The sequence below is a fragment of the Emys orbicularis genome, chromosome 5, assembly GCF_028017835.1.
Source record: "Emys orbicularis isolate rEmyOrb1 chromosome 5, rEmyOrb1.hap1, whole genome shotgun sequence".
In the NCBI taxonomy this organism is placed as follows: domain Eukaryota; kingdom Metazoa; phylum Chordata; order Testudines; family Emydidae; genus Emys; species Emys orbicularis.
This window is the reverse complement of record NC_088687.1, coordinates 21,191,635-21,218,305: the sequence shown is the minus strand read 5'-3', so window position 1 is coordinate 21,218,305 and position 26,671 is coordinate 21,191,635. Positions and strand designations below refer to the sequence as shown.

The window sequence follows — 26,671 nt, the reverse complement described above, 5'->3', positions numbered from 1 at the left end:
TAGTGCTGACTCGAATTACAGTCATAGAAATGTCAGGAATTTCTTTAATAATCATGGCATGTATGTTCTTTTTAGCCTTGCTGAGGTCTAGTAAATCCTGTGGAAGTTCATTAGTTGGACTGATCAGGTGTTTATTCCTAGAACTTTTTAACTGCAGATACCTGCTGAAAAGGCACTGTCTGAACACTGACTTATTCATTATTGGATTACCAGGAGTTCAGTCAATTTGAAATGATGATTTTGTATCCAGAATTATCTTGCTGTTAAATCAGGATCTCAATATTACAACTGGTCAACATTTTTCAAATTTTAAAATTTTTGTCAGTTTTTTGTTTGAAGTGTCAATGAAAAAAAATTTTTTTTTGCAAAATGTTTTTCATTTTTCAATCAGCTTCACTTGAGATGTGAACAGCTACATTTCCTAATACATCTCATCATTTTTCTCTATGCCAGTACAATAAGCTATATTATGACGTGAAAGAACTAGACTTGAAATTTGAATGTTCATTCTGATAGCCTTGAATAAACCATCTCTCCATGACAGAGATCACTGGAAATAACAATTTTTTTTGAAAACCACTAAATACGGAGAAAAACTACACAAAACTAAACAAATATTACTTAATAAAAAAAGTTTAGCATTCATTTCATTTTAGAATCATTGCTGTTACTTTCACTGTGATTTGAAGGGATTTTGTTTAAATGATTGATTGATTGATTCATTCAAAACAAATGACAAAAATTTTCCTTTCTGTGTTTGTGAATCATTGTCAAGCAGATCACAATGTTCTCAAATGGATTTGTTCAAAATTATTCAACAAATAACTTCCATGAAGAAGTTTTGGTCTACAGCTTATTCTCAAGTAGTTCTTTGCGAGTACTCAATATATGAAATTAGATTACTTTCTTTTATTTCAATTTACAGTAAAATCATCATCCAATAAGTACCCATCACAAGCTGCATCCATTTTAAATTTTAAAATGTAAATTATGAAAGTGCACTTCAGAATCCACGTTAGCTTCAATGTCCCACTCTAGTCCCCTCCAGAAGACCAACATTATTATAAATCCTGTTCCTCAATACACCTGTTCCTCACATGCCCCAAGAAAAAGCTTGGTTTTGCAGTGTGTCCTGATGGCAGTTGAAGAGAGAAGAATGGCACAGGTGGTCTCCCAGGTAACCTGGTCCTAAGTCCATTCAGGTCTTTGAAAGGTTACAACAGACCTTAAATTCTTCTGGGAAATTCACAGGCAGCTAGTGCAGTTCATGTAGCTCCAGTGTTTAATAAGCAGGTTGCCACCAGCTTTAGTTACTGAATAGTGATGGGAGAGTGCATTACAACTCTATAGTCCCAGTGTGACAACGGCATGAATTATGGTAGCAAAGAAGTGGTTGCACTTCTCTTCCTAGCTGCAGGCAGAAAACAGTACTCTTGGCCACAGGTTCTGTCAGACAATTGAGCAGCAGCCTGGGGTCCAAGAAAACATCTCAACCATGAACCTGTATCACAGTCACTGGTTGCATTCCCTCAGCTACCAATAAAACAGTTGTTAATTCTTCCAGTTATTTCTTCCACCCAATCAGCGTTACTTCTGTCTCACCTGGATTCAGGCCTCAATCCTGCAATGAGCTCCACAGGGGCAGATCCCTGCATTCACTCAGCGCTACTGAAGTCAGGGAGGGGCTCTGCAATTGCATAGGCAGGACTCGTTGCAAGAACAGAATCTAAGACTCAGCCAGCTAGCACTCATTCGGGCCCAAATCTCCTGTAGACATTAAGGCTTCCATTCCATTGTCCCAGACAGGTCTGTAGACAAAGATCTGGGGGGGTCCTAAGATTACCGAATATGCTGCAGTCTGTCTTGGATTCCCAGATCATATGGTACATTTTTGTTCCTTATTCATGTGAGAGTATCTTTCAGAATCAGATTTCTGAGGCCTCTATGCACTTTTACAAATATAATATTTTCTTCTTGAATATTGGAGTATTTGCTGAAAATTCACTATTTCCTCACACATTCCTGCATGCAAAGTTGTTCACTGTTAAACTTACAGGAAATGGGCAGTGGGAACAGGGGAGCAAACGTAGTCAAACAAATTTGTTTAAAAAGTTGAATTAATGTTCAAGCAATTTTTTGTTGTTGCAATATTCATCCAGCTCTAACATGTGCTTCTGGAGTTTAATATATGTCTTCGCTTCCTTCACTGATATGTGATTCACAAGTGCACAGAGCAGTAGTGGTTGTCCATTGTATGTGTGGCTTGTCCTATCTTATTCATTGTCTTTGTGCGTTTCTGTCTGTAGCAATATTTGCTGGTATTTTGTTGATTGCGCTAGAATTAATCTGGAGTGATATGAGGTTGTAGATTTATTATACCAAGTACAAAGGCATTGGGCCAGATTCTCTGCCCTTGAACCATCTGCTTTGCACAACACAGGCAGCCTCAAGGAGCTGGAATCGAGTCATCGCTAACCAGCTGAGAATTCCCTCAGCAAGGAAGAACCATCAGTTGGCTTCAAGTCAATATGCCTGGCTCCTGTGCCAACTGACCACCCCATCACGGGGAGTGGGGGTGGTTGGGCGAAGGACCAGAGGGCTCTGCCTATTCTCATCTGCCAGTTTTCAACTGGCATATGGTCCCTCGTGGAGTGTAGCCAACTGGCATGGATTAGTGGAGCCCCCTAGGCTGCTCTAATTTATGCTGGGGCTGAGCCAGCACAGATCAGCCCAAAAACTCAGGGACCCATAACTGTTACTTAAGGCCTGTCTGCATGGTGCAACAATGTGCATGAGAGGGGTGTGAATTCTGAAGCACGCCAGTGCATTGCACACTAAGGGTATGGCTACACTGCAATAAAGACATGCAGCAGGGCTGCAGTTGGCCTGGGTCAGCTAACTCAGGTTCATGGGGCTCATGCTGATGGGCTACAAAATTGCAGCATAGATGTTCAGGTTCGGGCTACATCCTGAGCTCTGAAACCTCATGAGGACAGTGGGTTTCAGAACCCAGGCGCCAGTCTGAGCCCAAATGTCATACTGCAAGTTTTAGTCCTGCAAGCCCAGATAAATGGACATGGTCTCTGACACTCGGGGCTACAGGCTTTTTATTGCAGTGTACATGTACCCTAACTGGCCCCATGCTATGCTAGCGTGCTGGGGAACTTTTAGTTTGTGCCAGCAGGTCTGTACAGGCTTGTTCATGCACAACACATCGGTGCACTTTAGATTCACTCCCCTCTAGTGTCAGTGGCAGATTAGCCACTGGGCCAACGGGGCCCATGGCCAGGCGCCCCGGCCAATTGGGGGTCCCCAGAAAAATAGGCATCCCTGTGCCCTGACCACCTCTGCCTGCCCGTCCACCCGATGCTCCTGCGGGGGGTTGGGGCACGGGGGCTTGCCCCACTCCGCCCGCCTGCCTGGCACTCCGGTCGGGGCATTGGGGCTTGCCCAACTCCGCCCATCCACCCGGCACTCCTGCCAGCTCCACTCCCCAACAGGAGTTCTGGGAGGGCAGGGGAAGCCCTTGCGCCCCAACCCCATTTCCCCTGCAGGAGCGCCAGGGAAGGAGGGGGCACTTGCTCTGGCCCAGGGCCCCAAAAATCCATAATCCGGCTCTGTCTAGTGTGCATTGCCATGCTGTGTAGACAGGCCCTTAGATTGCTACTAAACATTGTGCAGATTGTAAATGCTTGTAGATTGTAAGCATCTTTTTGTTCCGTGTTTGTACGTTGCCTAGCACATTAAGGCTCTGGTCTGTGACTGAGGCTTCTAGATACTACCATGATACAAATAAATAATAACTGGCTCCCCAAGGCTGCTCCCCTTCTCCCATGCACAGAACAGATCTCATCACAGGAGAGAATCTGACCCATTATGGTTCAATAGCTTTGTATGTTTGCAGTATTAATCATTTATTTGCAATTAAATTAACAACTAATCATTTTTTAAGTTGATCATATTACTAAAAATTGATTGTATTTTCAATTCTCACTACTCATCCATGCATCCTTTAAATCCTTTTGGTTTAAAGCTGCTGGATCCATGTGATGTCTTTCCTTTTGTCTTGTTAACAGTTCACATTAGCCCTAACAAGCTACTTCCAAGTAATCTTTAATCTTTATCAAACAAAACCAAAAGCTTTACTGAGATTACCGAAAGAGAGAGAACGTCTGTCAGATCATTTTCCAAACAGTGCTGCTAGTATTTGTGGTGTTCTACAGCTTGTAACTTTTACTTTCCTGTTCCCCTTTAGGAAAACCATTCGCAGCGCTGTTCCTTGCTTGCGATTTTTCATACGGATATCAAAGAGCGATCTCTCATCAGGTTCTATAAATGAATCATCATTCAGGGCCTCTGTCTCCAGCCGTCGCTCTTTTGCCTCCAGGAACAAGAGTAGTTGTGTTTCATCCGTTTCCACTGGAGAAGCAGTAAGTCTTTCTTATTTCCAGGGAGGAAATTGGGTATAAAACTTGCCTGTCTGAAACAAGTCAGGTCCCCAGTTAATTCTCTAAAAATGTATCCAAAGTCATACTTTGGCATCTGTTTCTGAAAGCCTTGGAAGAATCAAGTTGTTTCTGTATGGGAATAATCACTGTGCTTCAGGAATATTATCGTTTGATTTATGTATCCCACTTGTACCCTGCATTCCAATTTGGTTGTTTTGTAGAAGTGGAATCTTGGGCGTCGTAGCAGCTGGTGCCCTGCCTGGGGTATAGCTGTGACAGTGCAGAGGGATTTTATGTGGAAAAATCATGTATATTAAATTCACATTAAGTTTACAAAATGTATATATTTTTAGTTAAATTATGAAAATTAATGCTCTCAGCCTTTTAACTCTTTATCTGTCACGTAAAATTCAATAGAGCCCAGGCCTTGTAGGCTTCATATCCATAGGACCAGACAGAATAGTACTAAAAATGAAAAGTTCTCTTGGGGGCTCTACATCCCCCAGACTGACTTCTTACCATTCCCCCCAACTCCTGAAAAGTCAGCCTCTTCTGCATTGACACTGTGCCTATTAGGGCATTACTCAGCACATCAGTGGTCTGCATAGGGCAGTGTTTCCCAAACTTGGGACGCCGCTTGTGTAGGGAAAGCCCCTGGTGGGCCGGGCCAGTTTGTTTACCTGCCGTGTCCGCAGGTTCGGCCGATCGCGGCTCCCAGTGGCCGCGGTTCACTGCTCCAGGCCAATGGGAGCTGCTGGAAGTGGCGCGGGCCGAGGGACGTACTGGCCGCCACTTCCTGCAGCCCCCATTGGTCTGGAGCAGCGAACCACGGCCAGTGGGAGCCGCGATCGGCCGAACCTGCGGACACGGCAGGTAAACAAACTAGCCCGGCCCGCCAGGGGCTTTCCCTAAACAAGTGGCGTCCCAAGTTTGGGAAACACTGGCATAGAGGATGCACTCAGCCAGTGCTAGCCCTCTCTAGGGCCCTACTCTATTCAGCTCTTTCACACTCCGCTGAACCAGCATAAGAAAGTTCACTCAGCTTAAACTATCAAGATGATAATCACTGTGACAGGTTGAACTAAGAGTAAGTTAGGCTTTTACCCCTGGGCTGTCCTTTGGGCTGGAAGACAACAGTCTAGGCAAGGATGAGGACTCACAGATGTGTAGTGTGTCACTTGCAAGCTACTTATTTCAGGGTACTAATATCAGAGTCAAAATAACATGACCAGGTAGCCAAATTTCAAAAGAGATGCTTTAAATCCTTCCGATAAGATAGATTTTGAAAAAACAGTATGATTTAGGAAGTGGGTTGATGAACATCAACAAAACAAGGGAGCATGACAAATCTGGCTTGAAGATGATTCTTTTCCCCACAGGTTACAACATAAAGTATTCAGAAACTTGATCAAAAACTGTCCATTCTGTTTTATCAAGCCACCTGAATGGCTTTCTTCTGCTACATAGTGTTACTTCTCAGAAAGCAAATAAATACCGAACTTTCATAATTATTCATAGTAACCCTTTGTTTCCCAGTTCACCAATTGATTTACAACAGTTTCAAGTTGTAAATGTCTGAGTAGAAACTGGAAATATAGCACTTTATTTTCTACTTTATTCTCCAATCCACCTTTAGAAATGTGAGATCCTGCTTCTCAGTGAACTGATCCCAGCACCAGAAAGATTTTTAAACAACTGTGTTGTAAACAGATGGTAAAATAAACATACATGAGTAAAAAGACAGTACTCACTGGCAAATTGAAGAAATCCCAATCAAGGGTGCAGAGGGATCACAAAACCTTTTGTTATAGATTTCTGGTCACCTATCAAAGGGAATTGCCCCACTCCCATGCACACATTGAACTACTGTGTAACTTCATAAGTACTAACAGAAAAGCTGTGTTTGGTTGCTGTGAATATAGTTAGCAAGGTTAGCACCAAGCATTGGAAGAAACCATTCCTAAGCTCTTTCTAACACAGTCCAAATCCTCCTATGTTTTACACATATGATCCTCTCCTCCCACATTCCAACCAGTCCTGAAAACCACTCAGAGTAGTCAAAATATTTGTTCATTGGAGCTCTAGACTAAATTGACTGACCATCATTTTGCACTCAAGCTATGGCTATATTAATCCTTTGTAGATCCAAATATTTGACATTAAGTGCATCTTATGTTCTTTATTCTCTTTAAATCCATGATGGACACCAAGGTTTGATTCTGCAATTGAAAGCACAGACAGACTGCTGCGTCTGCTTAGAGCCCCACTGAAGTCAGTAGGGTTCTGTACTGCAAAACACTCTGCCCATGGACTGTTAATTGCAAGATCAGGCCTTTAATTTGTAAAAATCTTTTTTTTTAAACTAAAAACAGAACAGATAGTGAAATGATTTGTCTCTTCCCTTAAGAAAAGACCTGGTAGTAATACCACAATCAAATAAACCTATCTGTCATATTTAAAATTATAGACCAGATTAAGATATGTCTGAAGCCCATTGCTTTTGCAACTCTTCCAGACAGACCATGCAGTTATTTTAATTAGACATCCAACTGAAATGGAAAATTCTGTCTTACGAGGTACTTTCAGCAGTACAATTAACTTCGATTGTAAACTCTTTGGGTCAGGGAGTATCTTTTTTTTTTTTTTTTTTTTTTCTGTACAGCATGTAGTACAATGGTTTCCTGGATCATGATTGAGGCTCCTAGATGCTACCATAATACAAACAAATAATAATATGGCAAGAACCACAAGTGACATACATTAGTCTTGTCACTAAATGCACTCTTGGAGGGCATTCAAATACCATGGTGACAGATATAATATAATAGAACACAACTACCGGTAATTGTTCGCCAGCCCTACTTCATTGTAGAACTATACATTCGGTAATACATAAGTGGTAACCTTTGTCCCTAGCTTTTATATAATATATTTACTGCAAAATTTCTTTTTAATTTAAAAGAATAACAGATGCTAAGTTACTATATTTTAAAAATTAAATTACATAGCACCACTGACCTGCAGTGCTTTTCCTGTTGTTATTTTGCAGGCTAAGAGTTGTATTTGATATTATTCTACACTGGTTTGTCCTTGATACAAAAGCTTTGCCTACACTAGTATTTTGGGCGGAACCTCCATTAGAGGTAGCAGGTCATGGGGTGCCTGCTTTTGTAAACAGGGCACAGTCATTTTATCACTCTGTCATTTAGATCTGCCCTGAGCCAAACTAACTTAGGAGTGTGCACTGGGAACATTTCAGTCTTGTGAAAAATCAGGACAATAAAGTAGTAAAAACCTGTCCCCTCCTTACATTAGCAATCTGTCATATATAGCTGATTCCAGTGGAGTTGCACCAGTTGTCTGAAAAACGCTAGCGCAGACATAGCCGCAGGAAACTACACACCTAAATCCACATACACTGAACTGAGAATATCTGTACCCTTTGAGATTCTTGTGTGTGGTCAGAAAATCTTCCTGCTTCAGAGCTAAGGTAATGAAAACTGTTATCATGTAAAAGCACTAACTGGTGTGGGTCAGGGCTACCTGAGAGAATGCCTCTCCCTGAGTGCCTCACGGCAACAATTACAATTGCTTCCAATGCTTTCACAATTGCTGAATGGAACAGAAGTTTCCAGGAGGAGTATTGTCTGCAGAACACCAGTGCCTTGGGAACTTGCTCCTTTATATGGCCCTGATCTTAAAATCTATAAGTCTGTGTGATCCAGTTTTTCAGCCTTCAGGGCAAATTTTAAGACTTCCCTGTTCAACCAGGCATTTAACTGATTGTCACTGTGTTAGGATGAAGGACCTTAACATGGTAGAAACATTGCAGCAATTGTTTATTGAACCATCTCTATGAATCACTCATTTTTGTATTTATTGTGCAGTGCTACGGATGCCATGGCAACAGGAGTTGTTTAAAAAAAAGTATCAGTAATTCTGTTATAATGTAAATAAAATATGGAAACTTTTGCCCATTGAGCTAATTTACACTCACAGGCCATTAAGTTTCTGACTATAGGGATGATACATTGAGGTATTGCTCATGAAGATGGATGGTAATGTAATTGCCCTGGAGGTTCTGTGGAAGCATTAAGATTATTCTCAGAAACCTAGGCTGTTGTATAAAATATATGAAGCATTCTGACAGGAAAAGCAGGTACATTTTCTGCTGTAAGATACATATCCAGCAAAGTCACTGGGACTACTCACATGCTTAGAGTTAAGCACATGCTTAAATGCTTTGCTAGATCAAGGCCTACGTCACTAGTTGTACATAGCACTTATGCAAGGGTGGCACTGGAAATACGTTGTTTCTGGAGATGATAAAATAAGAGTTTAAAAAAAAAAAAAGAGGAAGGCTTCTAACTCATTTCTTTTACCCTCTCCTATGTAGCCTCCTGTTCCTTTCACCTTTCCATTTTCCTTGACTCTCATTTTCTCCTTTATTTCCCTCTCAACAATTTTTTTTTATGGATGAGTAGATCAGTGAATGCTAAATGAGATTCACTGTAGTCATTCTATAGCACCTTACATGCCCCGACCTGAGCCATTTCTTTTGTTCTGTTAGTCACCATTAATTTTCTGTAAACTCAGTTGAGTCGTTTTGTTTTGTTTTTAAAGTATTCTCCTTTCTAGGCATGGGATAATGTTCTTTAAAGGTGTCAGCCTTGGCCTAACCTTTGCTTATAGGTCTCAAACAAAACTACTGCTGCTGCTGCTGTTGTAATGCAGTGCTGTGTTGATTTGACACTGCCAGAGGCAATTATTCTTTCAGTGACTGACAGGAAACATGGTTTTAAAATGCCAGTTCAGTGCAGTGGGGTAGTTGCCCTTTGAAATAAAAGCTTAACCCAGTGGCTTTTGCATATTGCATGGTAGCAGTTCATGGTGAAGTTTTGTAACACACTTGCTAATGCACAAGTTGGCAGCACCAAATAGGAAATGTAGCTGTTTCCACCAAATTCTCTAGTCTGAGTGTGTGCCCGTTTCTAATGTAAATAAAATGGCATCTGTAGTTTTAATTATACAAAGAAGGAAAAATGAAAAGACTATTCATAGCTGAGGGAACTAAGTGATCCAGTGATGTTCATGCATTAGTTTCACACCTTCATGGACCTCATTTCAAATCCTCACTTAAGTGCATGTGGAAAACAGTTTGGTCTCCGCCTTTTGTCCGAATCACAAAATCAACATATAATTCGTCATGATTCACAATCTTTGCACAAGATAGGTCCAGAAATGGAATATCTGGATTGTAGCAAATCAGGATTGAGCTCCATTCCTAGTGAGGCACAGGAAAAATAAGTGAAGTAACTGCCCACATTCCAGACTGTACTCTCTCTCTCTGCTACTGGATATCTAATGCTTAGGTGCCACAAGCATCACTATACTACAGAGATCAAAGGTGAGTAAAAAGTCTGGGTAAAAATGGATGCACTGTGTGTTACAAGCTCTGTGCTTCCAAAGAAACAAATCCCAGGAGAGCAGTAAGATTGAAAATCAAGAGTAGGTGGAATAATTCTTGTCTAATGGGGGATTCATCAGGGCTGGGTATATGGCCCATTTTAGAACACTCTCATTTTGTCTACATGCAAAAGCAACCTGCTTACCAGCAGATGAAAAAGAAAATTTTAAAAGTTAGAAAGAACATAACTGTTTGAAATAATTCTCACCTGGTGTTTAGGCCTGGAGTGGCGTAGAGCTTGAACCAGTGGAGCCAGTTCATAAGAAACTGCAGCCTTCCAGAAGTAACTCTTTTTCATCATGTCCGAGACAGGAGGAGAAGAGGGAACTGCTTCTGAAGGCCCACAGCTGCAATGCAATAACTGAAGAAAAGGTAAAAGAAGGACTTAATTGCTTCTTGTTTTTATTGTATAATCTTTCTTTGGCAAGTCTTCTCTGGTTTACCCATTCAACCTTGATGCTCAGGTGGATACATCTTGAAGACCTCACCCGTATTTGTGGTTTTGAAGGTTTCTCCCACCCCACCATTACAGGCCCTATGAATGCTTTAACTCTTTTCCCAGCTGCTTTGCCTTTGCTGGAAAAGCAACCTACCATTCCAAAGCCAGATCAAATGCTGACTTGTAGCGCAGTTAGTGGGGATGAATTTAAGAACCTGACTGCTTTATTTCAGCATGTTTACCTCCTCCAGTCCTGGTTGATCTCATCCCACTCCCAAATCTAAAGAACTCACCTCCATGTTGTGGCAGAGTCCATTTGCTACAAAATCAGGGTTTCAAGTCAGATTCAGAAGTAGTGGAAGCCACTTTTTTTTTTGCACCCTCATTTTAGTATACATTAAAAAAATGTTTTATCTTTGTTGAGGGGGAAGAGGAGAGAGAAACTCCCATTTCTCCCTGAGAGTGGGAAAGTCTGGCAGCTTGCCCCCCTTCTCTCACTGAAACTGGAGATGGTGAGTACTGAGTGCATCTCTTGTGGATGCAACAAAACTACAAACCAAACTGCTGCAGTTTGGTGTCATTTTCTCAGAAGTGTCACATTTCCAGAGGTGGAACTTTGGAAGATGACCTCAGATCACCCCTGAATCAGCTCTTGCCAATACTTCAGTATCACTGGACTTCCACATATAGTACTGCTGTGAATCACATGGAAAAATATGCCAACGCTACACCTTCAGTAGACAAAGGCATAAGACTCTCAATACCCAACCTACTAGTACTCCCAGGTTTGTAGGTACCCAGCTCCTCATGGCGGTACCTACGACATGTCTAACTGAACTAACAATACACCACAAGAAGTGTCACCTTTCTTGCCTTCTGGATCTCTGGTTCTTTTTCTAGAGACAGCATAGTTTAAGTGAGAAGCTATCCCGGGAATCACAGCAAACTGTTCTCCCTACTCCTGAATGCATCCACTCACTCGTCCTTCAGGTGTCTCTTTCATGTCGCTTCTTCCACAAGGCCTGGAAAACCTTAGTCCTCCCCTTTATAAAGCGTTAACAAAGCAGGCAGTAGAAAATAATTTTTGAAAAAAGCAAAAAAACAGCGTTAGAATGATTGCGTCACTGACAAGTTGTACAGTATTGTCAGTGCGTGCTTTTGGATCCCATCTCTGCACTTCATCTATGTGCTATCTGTTTAGGTTGCATGTTCTCTGAGGCATGGACCTCCACTCTCATCTGTGAAAGCATCCACCACACCGTGGCTGCTGTATAAATAATGGGCCTCATCCTCATTCACATTTGTGGCCCCTGTATGCTGCTCAAGCAATGTAAAATGGACTTAAAGTGAGTGTAAATGCAGTTTGTTTCTACTTTAAGACCTTTTACACTGCTAGGGTAGTGTAAAGGGGCCTTAATGTAAATGGGAATCTGGCCCAATAAAACATTGCTGCTGGCTGCAGAGTAACATTAATGCTTTATGGAATCTTGGGCAAGGTAAATTAAATAATTTAGTGTGCTGTGATACCTTCTTCTGTTCAGGGCCGGCTCTAGGCACCAGTAAACCAAGCACATGCTTGGGGCAGCACATTTTCAGGGGCGGCATTCCGGACATCTTTTTTGTTGTTGTTGCTTTGGGCGGCAAAAGCCTAGAGCCGGCCCTGGCAGCAGCAGCGCATCGTGCGCGGGGGGCGCCCTGGGGCCGCTGAGGTTCGCGCCGCGGGGGAGCAGCGCCTGCACCTTGTGGCTGGGCCGGGCGGGCTCTGAGCGGGGGACACTGTGGCGGGGGGCCGCCCCGCGGAGCACATGGAGCCGCCTGCAGGTGCCGCAGGGCGGCCGTCCCCCAGCGCCGCAGCCGGGGCTGGGTGAAGCGGCCCAAGCCACCCAGGGGCTGCGGCAGGGTGGCCAGAAGCAGCAGCAGCGGGGCCATAGAGGGCGGGGTGCTGCCATGCGGGGCCCGGGCGCCGTCCCGCTCTCCGGGGCTCCGCTCCCTCTGGGGCTGCCCTGCCCCGGCTCCTCAGGCCCCTGCCAGGGCGGTCCCCCCGGCTCTGCCCTCCCAGGTCCCAGCCAGTCCTGGAGGCGGGAGCCCTGGCTGGAGGGACCCTGGGCTGAGGTGCAGCCCGGGAGTCCCGCTGCTTACCCCGACCTTGCCAGCGCCGGACCGGCTGGAGGCGAGGGGGGAGCGGCCGGAGTCAGCACTGGTGGGGGGGAGCCCAGGGCTGGGGTGGCAGGCGGTGCGGGGGGGGGGAGAAGAGCCCAGCGCTGAGGCGGCAGGAAGTGCAGGGGGAGGGAGGGCACTGGTGGGGGGGGTTGAGAGCCCAGGGCTGGGGGTGGGTGGCAGCCAAAATTTTTTTTGCTTGGGGCGGCAAAAAACCTAGAGCCGGCCCTGTTCTGTTGACAGAATAATCCTCACTTTTTCACTCCAGGTAGTGCCACTGCAAAAGTCACATCAATCAGTTTCATTACTTTAAAACCAAAAAAAAGACAATGATGACAGAGATCACGTGCCACCACTTAGGCCAGCGTTCTGTAGCTTGGTGAGCCAGTATGGACAATGAGTAGGTCTGCTCTTCAGGTGTCCGTGAAGGACCTATTGGGAACAAGAGATTTGGTGCCAAATCCCACCTCTGTCATGCACCCTGGGCCACACCCTTACCTGGTGTGAATTGGCATATTTCCGCTTAAATCAATGGAGCTACTTTGATATACAACAGTTGAGGATTTGGCCCTCTGTGCCCAGACCTCCAGTTTGTTCCTGTCTCTTGGTGAGGAAGGCAGCTAGTGTTTCATATAGAGGTGCTATATTTAGGCCTTGGCTTTGGAAGCCATGGAAATAGTAGAGGCTCACACCCTCTGTGCAGAAGAAAGTGGGGAAAGGGCCCTGACTGTGAAGTCTCCGTCTAACCCTCAGTCACAAGGCTGGGTGCCTGAAATGTCCAGTTCCTGCTGGCAGGAATGGACCCAAACTGGGTGACCTCACCTTGCTGCAGAGCTCCCTTGCTAAATCCATGTCTGGACATAACGCCTAAGACAGTGGAGATGAAGAAGAGTTAGGGGATTCCCTCCAGACACCCCCAACTCCAAATTCAATCTCTTCTTTTTTTTTTCTCTCCTTTTTTTTTTTTCCTGAGGGAGAAGTGGAGGGGAAGAAATCTGAGGTTTTCTTCATAGACATTTTGACCCATAGTAATTCATTATTTTAATGACTGTAACTTGGCCACACTGTCCTCAAAGGATGGCTGTCCAGTAGTTTTGATAAGTAGCCCTTGATTGGGTTCCTGCACTCTATTGCTCTCAGTACTATTCACTGACATATGTGGTTTATAATGCTGCAGATAGGCGCTTTCACAATATTCACATTGAGTGTCCCAGGTGCAGGGTGTGAAGTTCTTCTTTGTGCTGCTTACATGCACAAGCATATCTCGATAGCTTCCAGCATGTATCCTCTTGTCAAGATCAATGAGAGCACTTCAACATCAGGTCTTCTGGTTGCCCTAAAAACACAAAGTTGACCTTTTAGGCATTTACTTTAGACTTCTAGATAGCATGACCAAATTGTCTACAACAGATTTTGGTTGCAATACTTTAAACCTACTGTTGATCTTGCTGTGAGTTGGAGTCAGGTCAAGGATCATTTTGTCCATGTATTTATCAATATAGTAAAGTTTCTGAGGCAGAGAATAATCTCACTTTTCCTCTGCTCCACGTTAAAACAAAACAAAACAAAAAAAACAAACTGCCCATCCTGTCAAGATCGGGAAACTTATTGTATCCTAGGATATCTTCTTCATAAATTGATTCAGATCAAGATTGCTTAATGCAAAATTGCAGGTGGGCTGCTGACATATAGCCAAGGCCAGAGTGTGGCAGCTAATTACCACCCCAGGGGCAACGCCTCCCAGAGCTCCCAGCATGTTGGGAGAGTGTGCTTTCTGTGTTAGCACCTGGGAGTGATGAGACTAATGGCCTATGGCAATGGACTGACATGATTACACATCAAATCTAGAATGACACTAAAACATGTGAAAGACAAGGGGGGTGAGGTAGTATCTTCTATCGGACCGACTTCTGTTGATGATAGAGACAAGCTTTCGAGCCACAGAGAGCTTTTCCTCTGGTCCAGGAAAGTGATGTGTCATGTGACAGTGACTATGTTGGTAGCGTGAAATGAGGCTCTAATCATAAAATTCAGACCGTTACGATGATCTCACAGGGCAGTCCCATACCTGCTTTGCACACCTACGCTCCCAAAAGAGAGCAATATCTACTGTACCTATATATCTGTAGATTAAAAGGCAAATATTGTTAGCTGTATCCTATGATATCTTCTTCGTAAATTGATTCAGATCAAGATTGCTTAATGCAAAATTGCAGGTGGGCTGGAAAGCTTATGCTCCAATACATCTGTTAGTCTTAAAGGTGCCACAGGACTCTCTGTTGATTGTTAGCTGAGATACAATGGGGATGGGCACTACAGAAATGCCTGTGGCAGAGAAACAATAATGTATACTGAGTGTAGACGACATATAGGCATACTGAAGGTCCATATTTTAACACTAGTCCAAATGGTACTTTTTTAACAAGGCCATGAGCCTTCAAAGACAAGGACTGACACAGTGCTATCGTTCAGCAAGGTATCTTGCTGGCGCTAATGTCTTTGTTATCACCCCATTAAACCGTTCTTCTGTTCTCCCTGCTCTTTACATTATTGTGAGTCTACAGGGGTTGAAATTAACAAGAATTCTGCTGTCCTAGCACTTTAAAGAGCAGGATCCCTGTTATTTGTAACAAGCAGCCTGCTCACAGGAGCAAGGCAGGCCCACCATCCTGGGAGATGGTGCCGTGTGCGCACACAACCATATTCACTACAAACACAGAGCTCTGATGTGGGGTGAATGGCTTATGCAGCTGGGGAGCTGGAGTTTTAATTCTCTAGCTGGCCCAGTTTGGAGAACTGGACTTTTCTTCTGTGTCAGGGATCCTTAAAGTGTTCATTTAGGGAGTGTCATATTCTGGTTTTGTCCACTTTGAGTGCATCCCTTTAAAATGACCATCACTGTAGCTGCAGAAATCATTATAATTAAATTAAAATTATTAATTCCTGTCTATGGAATTGGAATATATTCTTATGTTATAGCATAAGCTATAGGCATCCAATGTGATACCCAAAGGGAGGGAGAGATGGACAATAGCATCAAACCTGTCCTATCCCATTCCCACAAATGCAAAATCTTTTGCTCAAACGTGAAATATCTTACAATATCTTGTCATGATCTAAATATCTTGTCATGATCTAAAAGCATGAGCATCAACAGTTTGAGCTAAAGAACCTAGTTCATCAGCTCGGAGGCTTTAGCAAATTCAGAAAACTTCTTTGTACATAGTCCAGCCACTAGAAGGAGATAAAGATACACTTGGCCATCGTGTTGCAGTGTACTAATGTTATGAGCTTAAGTACTATGGTTTATCAGTGCTAGAGAAATACCTCCAATAGAAGAAAGACACTTAATGTATGTTGAGAGGAGGAGACCTAAGAAGACACTCAAGGTTAATAATATAAAGATGTATATATTACCATAAATGTACAAGATGCTTTATAAAACAAAGAGCAAGACTTGTTCTCTGCCCTGAGCTATATCAGTTTTCACAGAAATATCCAAAGGAGTGAAGTATTCATTATATTTTTCTTTTTAATGTTCCTTCTCCTTGCCAGAGAGGGGTTTCTATTTTTCTTTAACCACTTCCTTTCTATCTCTCACTAAGTATTTTTATAATCATTATTGCAATTTTTATAATCATTATTGCAATTATTTTAGGAAAGCCAATATTAATACTTCATGCTTTCCTTTAACTATATGTTAAAGAAAGTGTAGATTCAAATGAAGTAAAAATCTTAAGCGAATCCACAGGTTCCATAGAGTCTCTATGGATAGAAATTTCATGCTCTAGTAAAAATATAACATTAGGGATCTATTATCGACCACCTGACCAGGACAGTAATAGTGATGATGAAATGCTAAGGGAAATTAGAGAGGCTATCAAAATTAAGAACCCAATACTAGTGGGGGATTTCAATTATCCCCATATTGACTGGGAACATTTCACTTCAGGACGAAATGCAGAGATAAAATTTCTCGATACTTTAAATGACTGCTTCATGGAGCAGCTGGTACGGGAACCCACAAGGGGAGAGGCGACTCTAGATTTAATCCTGAGTGGAGCGCAGGAGCTGGTCCAAGAGGTAACTATAGCGGGACCGCTTGGAAATAGTGACCATAATACAATAGCATTCAACATCCCTGTGGTGGGAAGAACACCTCAACTGCCCAACACTGTGGCCTTTAATTTCAAAAGGGGGAACTATACAAAAATGAGGGGGTTAGTTAGACAAAAGTTAAAAGGTACAGTGACTAAAGTGAAATCCCTGCAAGTTGCGTGGGCCCTTTTTAAAGACACCATAATAGAGGCTCAACTTCAATGTATACCCCAAATTAAGAAAAACAGTAAAAGAACTAAAAAAGAGCCACCGTGGCTTAACAACCATGTAAAAGAAGCAGTGAGAGATAAAAAGACTTCCTTTAAAAAGTGGAAGTCAAATCCTAGTGAGGCAAATAGAAAGGAGCACAAACACTGCCAACTTAAGTGCAAGAGTGTAATAAGAAAAGCCAAAGAGGAGTTTGAAGAACGGCTAGCCAAAAACTCCAAAGGTAATAACAAAATGTTTTTTAAGTACATCAGAAGCAGGAAGCCTGCTAAACAACCAGTGGGGCCCCTTGACGATGAAAATACAAAAGGAGCGCTTAAAGATGATAAAGTCATTGCGGAGAAACTAAATGGATTCTTTGCTTCAGTCTTCACGGCTGAGGATGTTAGGGAGATTCCCAAACCTGAGCTGGCTTTTGTAGGTGACAAATCTGAGGAACTGTCACAGATTGAAGTATCACTAGAGGAGGTTTTGGAATTAATTGATAAACTCAACATTAACAAGTCACCGGGACCAGATGGCATTCACCCAAGAGTTCTGAAAGAACTCAAATGTGAAGTTGCGGAACTATTAACTAAGGTTTGTAACCTGTCCTTTAAATCGGCTTCGGTACCCAATGACTGGAAGTTAGCTAATGTAACGCCAATATTTAAAAAGGGCTCTAGGGGTGATCCCGGCAATTACAGACCGGTAAGTCTAACGTCGGTACCGGGCAAATTAGTTGAAACAATAGTAAAGAACAAAATTGTCAGACACATAGAAAAACATAAACTCTTGAGCAATAGTCAACATGGTTTCTGTAAAGGGAAATCGTGTCTTACTAATCTATTAGAGTTCTTTGAAGGGGTCAACAAACATGTGGACAAGGGGGATCCGGTGGACATAGTGTACTTAGATTTCCAGAAAGCCTTTGACAAGGTCCCTCACCAAAGGCTCTTACGTAAATTAAGCTGTCATGGGATAAAAGGGAAGGTCCTTTCATGGATTGAGAACTGGTTAAAGGACAGGGAACAAAGGGTAGGAATTAATAGTAAATTCTCAGAATGGAGAGGGGTAACTAGTGGTGTTCCCCAAGGGTCAGTCCTAGGACCTATCCTATTCAATTTATTCATAAATGATCTGGAGAAAGGGGTAAACAGTGAGGTGGCAAAGTTTGCAGATGATACTAAACTACTCAAGATAGTTAAGACCAAAGCAGATTGTGAAGAACTTCAAAAAGATCTCACAAAACTAAGTGATTGGGCAACAAAATGGCAAATGAAATTTAATGTGGATAAATGTAAAGTAATGCACATTGGAAAAAATAACCCCAACTATACATACAACATGATGGGGGCTAATTTAGCTACAACGAGTCAGGAAAAAGATCTTGGCGTCATCGTGGATAGTTCTCTAAAGATGTCCACGCAGTGTGCAGAGGCGGTCAAAAAAGCAAACAGGATGTTAGGAATCATTAAAAAGGGGATAGAGAATAAGACTGAGAATATATTATTGCCCTTATATAAATCCATGGTTCGCCCACATCTCGAATACTGTGTACAGATGTGGTCTCCTCACCTCAAAAAAGATATTCTAGCACTAGAAAAGGTTCAGAAAAGAGCAACTAAAATGATTAAGGGTTTAGAGAGGGTCCCATATGAGGAAAGATTAAAGAGGCTAGGACTCTTCAGTTTGGAAAAGAGAAGACTAGGGGGGGACATGATAGAGGTATATAAAATCATGAGTGATGTTGAGAAAGTGGATAAGGAAAAGTTATTTACTTATTCCCATAATACAAGAACTAGGGGTCACCAAATGAAATTAATAGGCAGCAGGTTTAAAACAAATAAAAGGAAGTTCTTCTTCATGCAGCGCACAGTCAACTTGTGGAACTCCTTACCTGAGGAGGTTGTGAAGGCTAGGACTATAACAATGTTTAAAAGGGGACTGGATAAATTCATGGTGGCTAAGTCCATAAATGGCTATTAGCCAGGATGGGTAAGAATGGTGTCCCTAGCCTCTGTTCGTCAGAGGATGGAGATGGATGGCAGGAGAGAGATCACTTGATCATTGCCTGTTAGGTTCACTCCCTCTGGGGCACCTGGCATTGGCCACTGTCGGTAGACAGATACTGGGCTAGATGGACCTTTGGTCTGACCCAGTACGGCCTTTCTTATGTTCTTATGTTCTTATGCTTTCCATGTTCAGAATGTCGTGAAAACATTTACTAACTAATCTTCACAGCATTCCTGTGAGGGATTGCCATAATTTTGGACATGGGAAAACTGAGGAAGAGGGGTTATGCCACATGTCCAAGGTCACTGAGGGAGTCATTGTCAGAGCCAGGTTTAGAACTCAGGAGTCTCTGGCTCCTAGTTATGAGAAAAAAAGGAAATAAAATAGGTTTTCAAAAGGACATTCTCTGTCTTTTTCTCTCCCGCCTGTTTCTTCGGATGAGCTAATTAAAGGGTTTACATGTTCTCCCAAAAGAACACAAACCTGTTTACTTAAAAAATATTAGTCTGATTACAAAAACTTGCTTTATTGTTATTTACATTTTTTAAAGCATTCGTGTTGGTGGTGGTTGATTTTTATACTCCTGATGATGATTGGATTGATCTTTTGAGAGTCCTAGGTAAACTAAAATAGTCATCATGAAATTATAGATCGATCAGAGTGAATAGAAAGTTAAGAGCTTCTGAAGCCAAAGAAGTGGAATTATTTTTCTTTTCCCTATTTTTTGTTAAATATGTTACTATCTATATTTCTTATGGTTACAGCGCCACCTACTGGGAGGACAAGGTACATAGGAAACATCTCAGGACATAACTATTGAAATTGTTACTGTGGTTGTGGCAGGGAAAATGGAATTTAAAGAAAATAAAGATACGAAGAATCAAACTGTACTATATAAATATCTAATCTGAGATCCTTCTTTGTTCATTATACAGAAAAAAGGTTCCAGGATGTGACAGGTTTCATGCGTTAAAATGTTTGAGAAATAACATTTAAAGCCTGTATGAGGCATCTGATGCAGGATTGGAACTTTCTTAAGGGTGGGGGCAAAGGCTATTCTAAAACCCTGAGGGTGTCTACACTGCAATAAAAATCCCACAGCACCAAGTCCCAGAGCCTGTCTCAGCTGAATGAGGCTGCAGGTCTACAAATAGCTGTGTAAACATTTAGGCTCAGGCTCTGAAATCCTCCCCACCCACCGGGTCTCAGAGACTAGGCTCCAGCCTGAGTCTGACCATCTACATTGCAATTTTTTAGCCCCACAGTTCAAGCCACATGCTCCAAACTCAGCTGACCTGGGCCTGTGCACCAGTTCTTTTATTGCAGTGTAGATGTAACCTCTGATACTACAGCGATGAGAGCGGTATTAGAGCCTGTATAGAACACAATGAATAGAAAATGTTGTGAAATAAACTCAGTTTTATTCTGAAGAGTGAGCACATGGAAGTTTCTACTTTCATCCCCGAAGAGTTTTGATGCAGCAGCATAATACTGTGTTACTACTGGGATGCCTGAAAAAAAATCTCCCTTTTATATATAAATTTTTTCCTTGGAAGGTTTGTTGTTTTTTTTAAACAGGAAGTCGGTCAGATCCTTAAATGGTGTAAATTGTCGTAGCTCCAGTGGAAGACAACAGAGTTGTACTGATTTGCACCAGCTGAGGATTTAGCCCAGTAACCATAAAAACTTATGGCAGAATGGGTACAATACAGTTCCAAATTAATATGGATAAATAATGCTTTAATGTGTTTCAGAATGTGCTTCTCCATTGATCATAGCATAAAATGGGATAATGTCCATTACCTACACATTTCTGAAAATGTTTGACCAAATATGCATCTCTTTATTTCATTTAGTATTTTGTTGTGTATGTTGTGCATTTCTAAAAGTGACAGTTGGGTAAATTTTAATACATTGATCACATGATACCGATTTTATTTTGGGGCAGTGGCTCAAATAATAATGGGGAAACAGCTCAAGAGAACTAGCACCTAAAATGTAATGGACTGGTACAAGAGATTTCAAACATTAGTTTCAGTGGGGTGAGATAACCTACAATTGTTATATGTCAAATGATGGTACTAAAGATTTAATGTTGTTTTTACCCTAGGTTTTGCTCTCCTCCAGCTACTTACAGAAGCTGCTTGGGAGGTCAGTCCTACAGAATTTCCCTAAAGCACTTGTGACCAGTTCCTTAAAAGCAGCTTCTCTTCCTGTTGGCTTGAACAGCATCAGCAAAGGAAGAGGCTCAGATACCTCACAAAGGGAAACTCAAATAAACAGAGGCCTGGACCCCATCATTAGTACTGCAGTCCCACGTATCATTGTCATTCCTACTTCCGAGACCAACCTCGTTGAAGGACAAGAAGAACATGAAAATGGAGAGGAGGAAGAGACTGATTTATTCCACTTTCATGGCAAGAATAATTTGTTGGACATAGACGGGCTTAGCTCTTCCACAGATTTCCTTGAAGCATTTGAGAAGTTTCTGTCATAAGTGTAAAAAAGACAACTTTCTGGTCATTGTTTTCTTGGCTGCTTCTCCACATTATTATACCAAATAACTAAAGCCTTCTAGATTAAATCTTCAGACTTTTTGTATATTTGTATTATAGTCACTAGGCAGTCTTTGAATCCATCTTTGTTCAGTCCTCTTCAGACACTGAAACAGCCTTTTAAATGGTGCTGCTAAAATGAGCAGTGGAATATCTGGCAGCAAACTAGAATGGCGTATTTCAAGTCAACCTGCTGCTTCATGGTTTTTAACATAGATGGGTGGATGCCAGCAAAGAAATATCTAGCACCCAATGAATACTTCTCCCTACCTGGGTGCCCAGGATGCAGTTTCATGATTCAACATCATTCCAATACTATTATCTCTAGAAGGCAATAGTTCCTGGAATGTCATCACAGGATAAGCTATGTAGTGACTGCATACACCAAAATTTGTTCTTGACAGTATGAACTTCAGAAGTAGTACTGCCCAAAATTATGGCAGACAGTATAGCAGCACCCACTGAGTTGATTAGTAATGTGGACACCCTGTACCAGTCTCTCTTGCAAGTCTCTATACAACCTCACAATCAGAAGCACCTATATCTTTTTGTCAAGTCTTTTTTTTTCTAGTAGAAAGTTTTCTGTACTAGCTAGATGAATGGATCACTCAATACAAAAGTGATTATTTGTTTAGAAGATAATAAGGGTAAGAAAGAGAGGCTTGGATTTCAGCTAGTATTAGGAATGGCCACCCTGCCCATTCAGCAGATTACTGACAGGATTAGAGGTGTTATACTGCCCCAAAAACAAATTTTAAAGGCATTTTAGAGTATCTTGGGGTGCACAGAATTGTTTAAGCATGTGTGAACTGTAATGACTCCTATTCAAAGGGTGGATTCTCACAATTGGCTTCAAGACTCATTGATGAAAATAAAACACCAACTGCTACAGTTCAGTTTTCTTGTTGGTGGCGTACAAAGGGGGGGACAGGTATTAAGAGCTTTTTTTCTTCTCAGCTGCCAGTGAAAAAAAGAACAGGGATGCATAAACTTTACTGTGAGGGACCAACCTTTCAAAGTACCTCAGATGGACTTCCTACCCCAACCTGAAGAAGAGCTCTGTGTAGCTCGAGAGCTTCTCTCTCTCTCACCAACAGAAGTTGGTCCAATAAAAGATATTACCTCGCTCACCTTGTCTTCCTATCCCAACTGTCATTTCCCAGCTGCCCCAGTGGGGATTGAGTATAGTAGCATAGGGCTATACCACTGTAAATGTGGGATTTACTGCAGGATGCCAGATCACATATTTACTTGTGGATAATGGTTTTGTTTCTTTCATCTTTGATTCATATTAGTTCCTTGTGTTCAAAATACCTTCCTAGCTTAGCATTTTGTTCCTTGTGGTTTTGTTTCTTTCCCCATTTTTCTTTTTTTAAACAAATCCTCCAACTCTTTCTCATTCCGTCTGTCACACCCACAGGTGGGACACACAATGGACTAAATTCTGCTCTCTGTTATGTGGGTTTAACTCCACTGAAGAAAATAGTTACTGGTGTAACAGAACATAATTTGTTTAACAGACTTCAGGTCAAGCAAGCAGCTGACCTTGAGAATTTGTTTTCATAGTCTTCATAAAAATGTCCTGTTTTATTCCAGTGACTGCGTTGTACATTATACTGAGAGCATTTCCCGGTTCTATGCACACACTAATAGCTTTTATGAGCTATTTCTTGCTTCTTCTTTTTCCCCCCCCTCCTGATGTGGAAACCTTGGAGGCTTATCTTTTTAAATGAAAAACAAGCCAAATCTAGTTTGCAACTGTGTTAACAGTAAGTTAACTAAAGTATAAACCACAACTGACAAATCAAGGTGGGCGCTGGAATGCATCCACAATGGCATCATGTAGAATGATGCTAGGTGTCAGTAAGAAATGTTGAGAGACTTGATGGGATAGCTGAGGGAACTAGAGAGGTCTCTCTAACTTCTTTGGTGCATGTGGTGCTATCACTGGACACACAGTGCTACCATGACTTAAAATAACATTGAATGCTATAAAATGCTATTAAGAACTCTCAGGATACCTTATTAGTATTAATTATTACTTGTATTACAGTAGTGTCAAGATGCCCCAGTCAGGATCAGGGCCTCATAGTTCTAGGCGCTATACAAACACACATTAAAAGACAGTCCTTGCCCTGCACAGGTTACAATCTAAACAAACTTGGAAACTGTTTTAACAAGTTATCATTAGAAAATAACCTCCCGAGGATGCTTTAAAATAACACGACAATAATTCATTTTGAAGTTCATGATAATTTGTTAGGAAGTACATTTGAAGTGCCCATGACCATGACTCTTTCACCACTTCCAAGCACCTGGAGCCAGCACTTTCTAGAGGTCATTCTAGAGTCTCCCTTCCACCAGAAAAGTGCATAGAGATGTACACTGTTGTGAGTGCTGTCTGTCTCTGGAGGTGATCCATTACCTACAGTAACTTTCTCTGCAATTCCATCCCTGAAAAGACTTTATTCGTTCCATCGTAGCTGCAGTTCAGGCACAACTTAAATTCCACTGAACTGGCTGGTGCATCACTGCTACAGAAGGTTCCACGGTTCACCCCAGGAATTGAAGATTTCCAACCAGTTGAGCTGAAAACTATGACGTTTTCTTGGAGCTGATACCGGGACAAGTAAGGAACCTGGTAGTTTGCTAAAATGAGTGAGGGGGAAGAGGGCAAGGCCAAAAAGGTCCAACCATTTAAGGTTTTGGGACACCAATCTGTAGTATCCACACTTTTCACCTTCTCTCTTTAGCCCTCCTAGCATTTTCCCTTATGACTTCATGTTGTCCATCATGATTGTCTTGTCACCTATCTATCCAGTGCCTGTCAGCAACTTTGTTCTCCACCCAGTTTATTCTTTTTCCTGCAGACACGTTAGAGCCAAATTCTGCCTTCAATTACACATGTGCAATTCCTGGTGATAACATTTGGTGGCAGGAGGGACCTAGACACAGCACAACCAGTGCAGTTCTACTGCATGAGGAGGCAGGCTGCTGAAGCCTGTGTAGAGTATCCACATTCTCTGCATACCAAGGAGCAGAGTTCTATATGAGAGGGTTTTGGAGGGGAAAATATGGGAGAGAAAAGGAGAGGAGCTAGGATTTATGAATCCACAATTACACAGATCCAGCAGGCCATTTCTCCTTCCAGAAACCAGGGCAGTCAGAAGCAACTACAAAACAATCTGTGGGACTGGGGAAAAGCATTCCTTCATTGGGAACTCCATGCACCTAGTACTCGGATGGAGGGCCTGAGGTTTGGGGCATATATGTGTAATATAAATACCAATGAAATGCAGTGTGTGTGGAAGTGGGGAACAGTTGTAATCATGTTCTGGTTTTGCCCTTGTATCTTCTCTAGTTTGTTTCCTGAAATGATTTGACTATGCCTGTTGATTTTATTAGCGTCATCTATGCAATCAATAACTTTATCTCCTTCAGTATTTAATAGCCTCCATTATTTCTATCCCCTGTCTCCATTGAACAGGTTTTGTAAGTATCCTCACCGACTCTCACATTCCTCCATGGATTTTACATGCCCCATACCTCCCACCCCTTATTGTCTTGATTACTGACCATAACAATGACCAACGCATTCAGAGTTACAAAGTATAAAAATGTGAGTGGGGCCAGATTCTGCTCTCAGGATTCAATGATGTTGTGCCAGATTTGAACTAATATGACCGAGAGCAGAATGTGGCCCATTGTTTTCATCAAGATAAAGAAATTGAGATGTAAAGCAATAATAAAATGATTCTTAAACATTCACTCATCATATTGCCTTCTGCTGCTAGCTTACAAAGTGATTTCAAAATACTTTCTTGCATAAATGGCAGCAATAGTAATGTGTCTCAGAAAACACTAAGAGTAGTATTCTTAGAACCTAATAGGCTTGCAGCATTATGAACTGTAAAGTGGATTTTTAGATACCACTGATCTCCGATAATACAAATGTAAACATCTATGTGCATATTTTTAACAAGCACCTCTTATTCTAAGAGAACACTTTTTCAATTCCTTTAAGAAGGCCCAATCCTGTGACTACTGAAATCAGTGCCAAGATTACTACTGACTTCAGTGGAACCCAGATAGGGCCCAAAATGAGTTAATATTAATGGAGTCATAAAACATAGCTATAAAATTAGTGATGTCAAAAGACCTGATACTTCATGCTATGTAATATTTCAGGAGTATCAGTCAGAGTAACTGTGTCTTAGGTTGCTTAAAATAATTCACAAGAAGACTTTTGTGTACCACTCTGTTTGCACTTTTGGATTAAGAGCAATGTACAAATGTACAATATTGACTCAGTCTCCCATTTTTAGAAAAGCTATGTAATACTATGTGCAAATAGATTAAGGAGAGATGTCCTAACCATGTTTAGTTGTTGTTTTTTGTTTGTTTTGTTTTGTTTTGTTTTAAAGGAATGGCTGAAGAGAGAGCACATTAAAGTAAAAGGGACAAACTTTTCAAACTTGGGTTCTAATCCCTCACACACAGGTTCATTTGTTAATTGTGCTCATGTGAGAAGTCGCTTTGAAGTCGATGGGACCCCTCGCATGCACTCATTAAGTACATGCTGAAGTTTGTGAGAAGCTAAGGCCTTGGCATCTAAAGTTAGACATTTCAATAGGAGTAGCCTGATTTTCAGCGGTGCTGAGCACCCAGCACTCCCATTGATTTCTGTGAAAACTGGTTTCTCGGAATGTCTGAAAATCAGACCACTTCTATTGAGATCTTCAACTACAGACACCCAAGTTTGAGGAATCTGACCAAAACCAATTAATAACTGTGGCAAAACACTTTGATCTTAGTCCTGAATCTTACTAGTAATTAATTAGCAATTGTTTGTTTCTGTGACTTCTCTGTTTAAAACAAATGTACCATGTGTGCATTTTTGCCAATAGATCCATATGTAACGTAAGGTTTAGACTGCAGGTCTGTTAAACATTTCCTTTTCCCATGAATCAATGGGCTGCAGAAGGTAGACTTCAACCTGTTCTAGTTTAAAACAATGGTAAAATAAAGGTTTGGAATAAGAAATAAGTCCTTATTTAAATTCTTTGAATGCTGAAGTATTTTTCCCTCTGGTTCAGATGGGGCAATGGGCAGGGACTATATCATTGGTTCCCTATCCTGGAAAGACCTGGAAAATCTGCAGTGTGTGTTCCCAAACCTACTACACCCCCTCATTTAAAGCGATACCCACATAAAAAAAAACCTCATAGACTACTGCCAGAAAACTGTTTACATACTGTTGTTACAAGTGACATGTAACTGCAAG

The 26,671-nt window shown here is 41.8% G+C and overlaps 1 protein-coding gene across 1 annotated transcript in view; it reads left to right on the top strand.

The window, feature by feature from the left end:
- The window catches only part of LOC135879154 (melanopsin-like), a 62,242-nt gene extending 40,913 nt beyond the window's left edge, over positions 1–21,329 (top strand). Inside the window, exons 8-10 of the mRNA XM_065405018.1 lie at positions 4,256–4,430; positions 10,135–10,287; positions 20,943–21,329. Coding sequence (XP_065261090.1) covers positions 4,256–4,430; positions 10,135–10,287; positions 20,943–21,329 — 715 coding nt within the window. The remainder of the gene's footprint in view (positions 1–4,255; positions 4,431–10,134; positions 10,288–20,942) is intronic.
- The last annotated feature ends 5,342 nt before the right edge of the window (positions 21,330–26,671 follow it).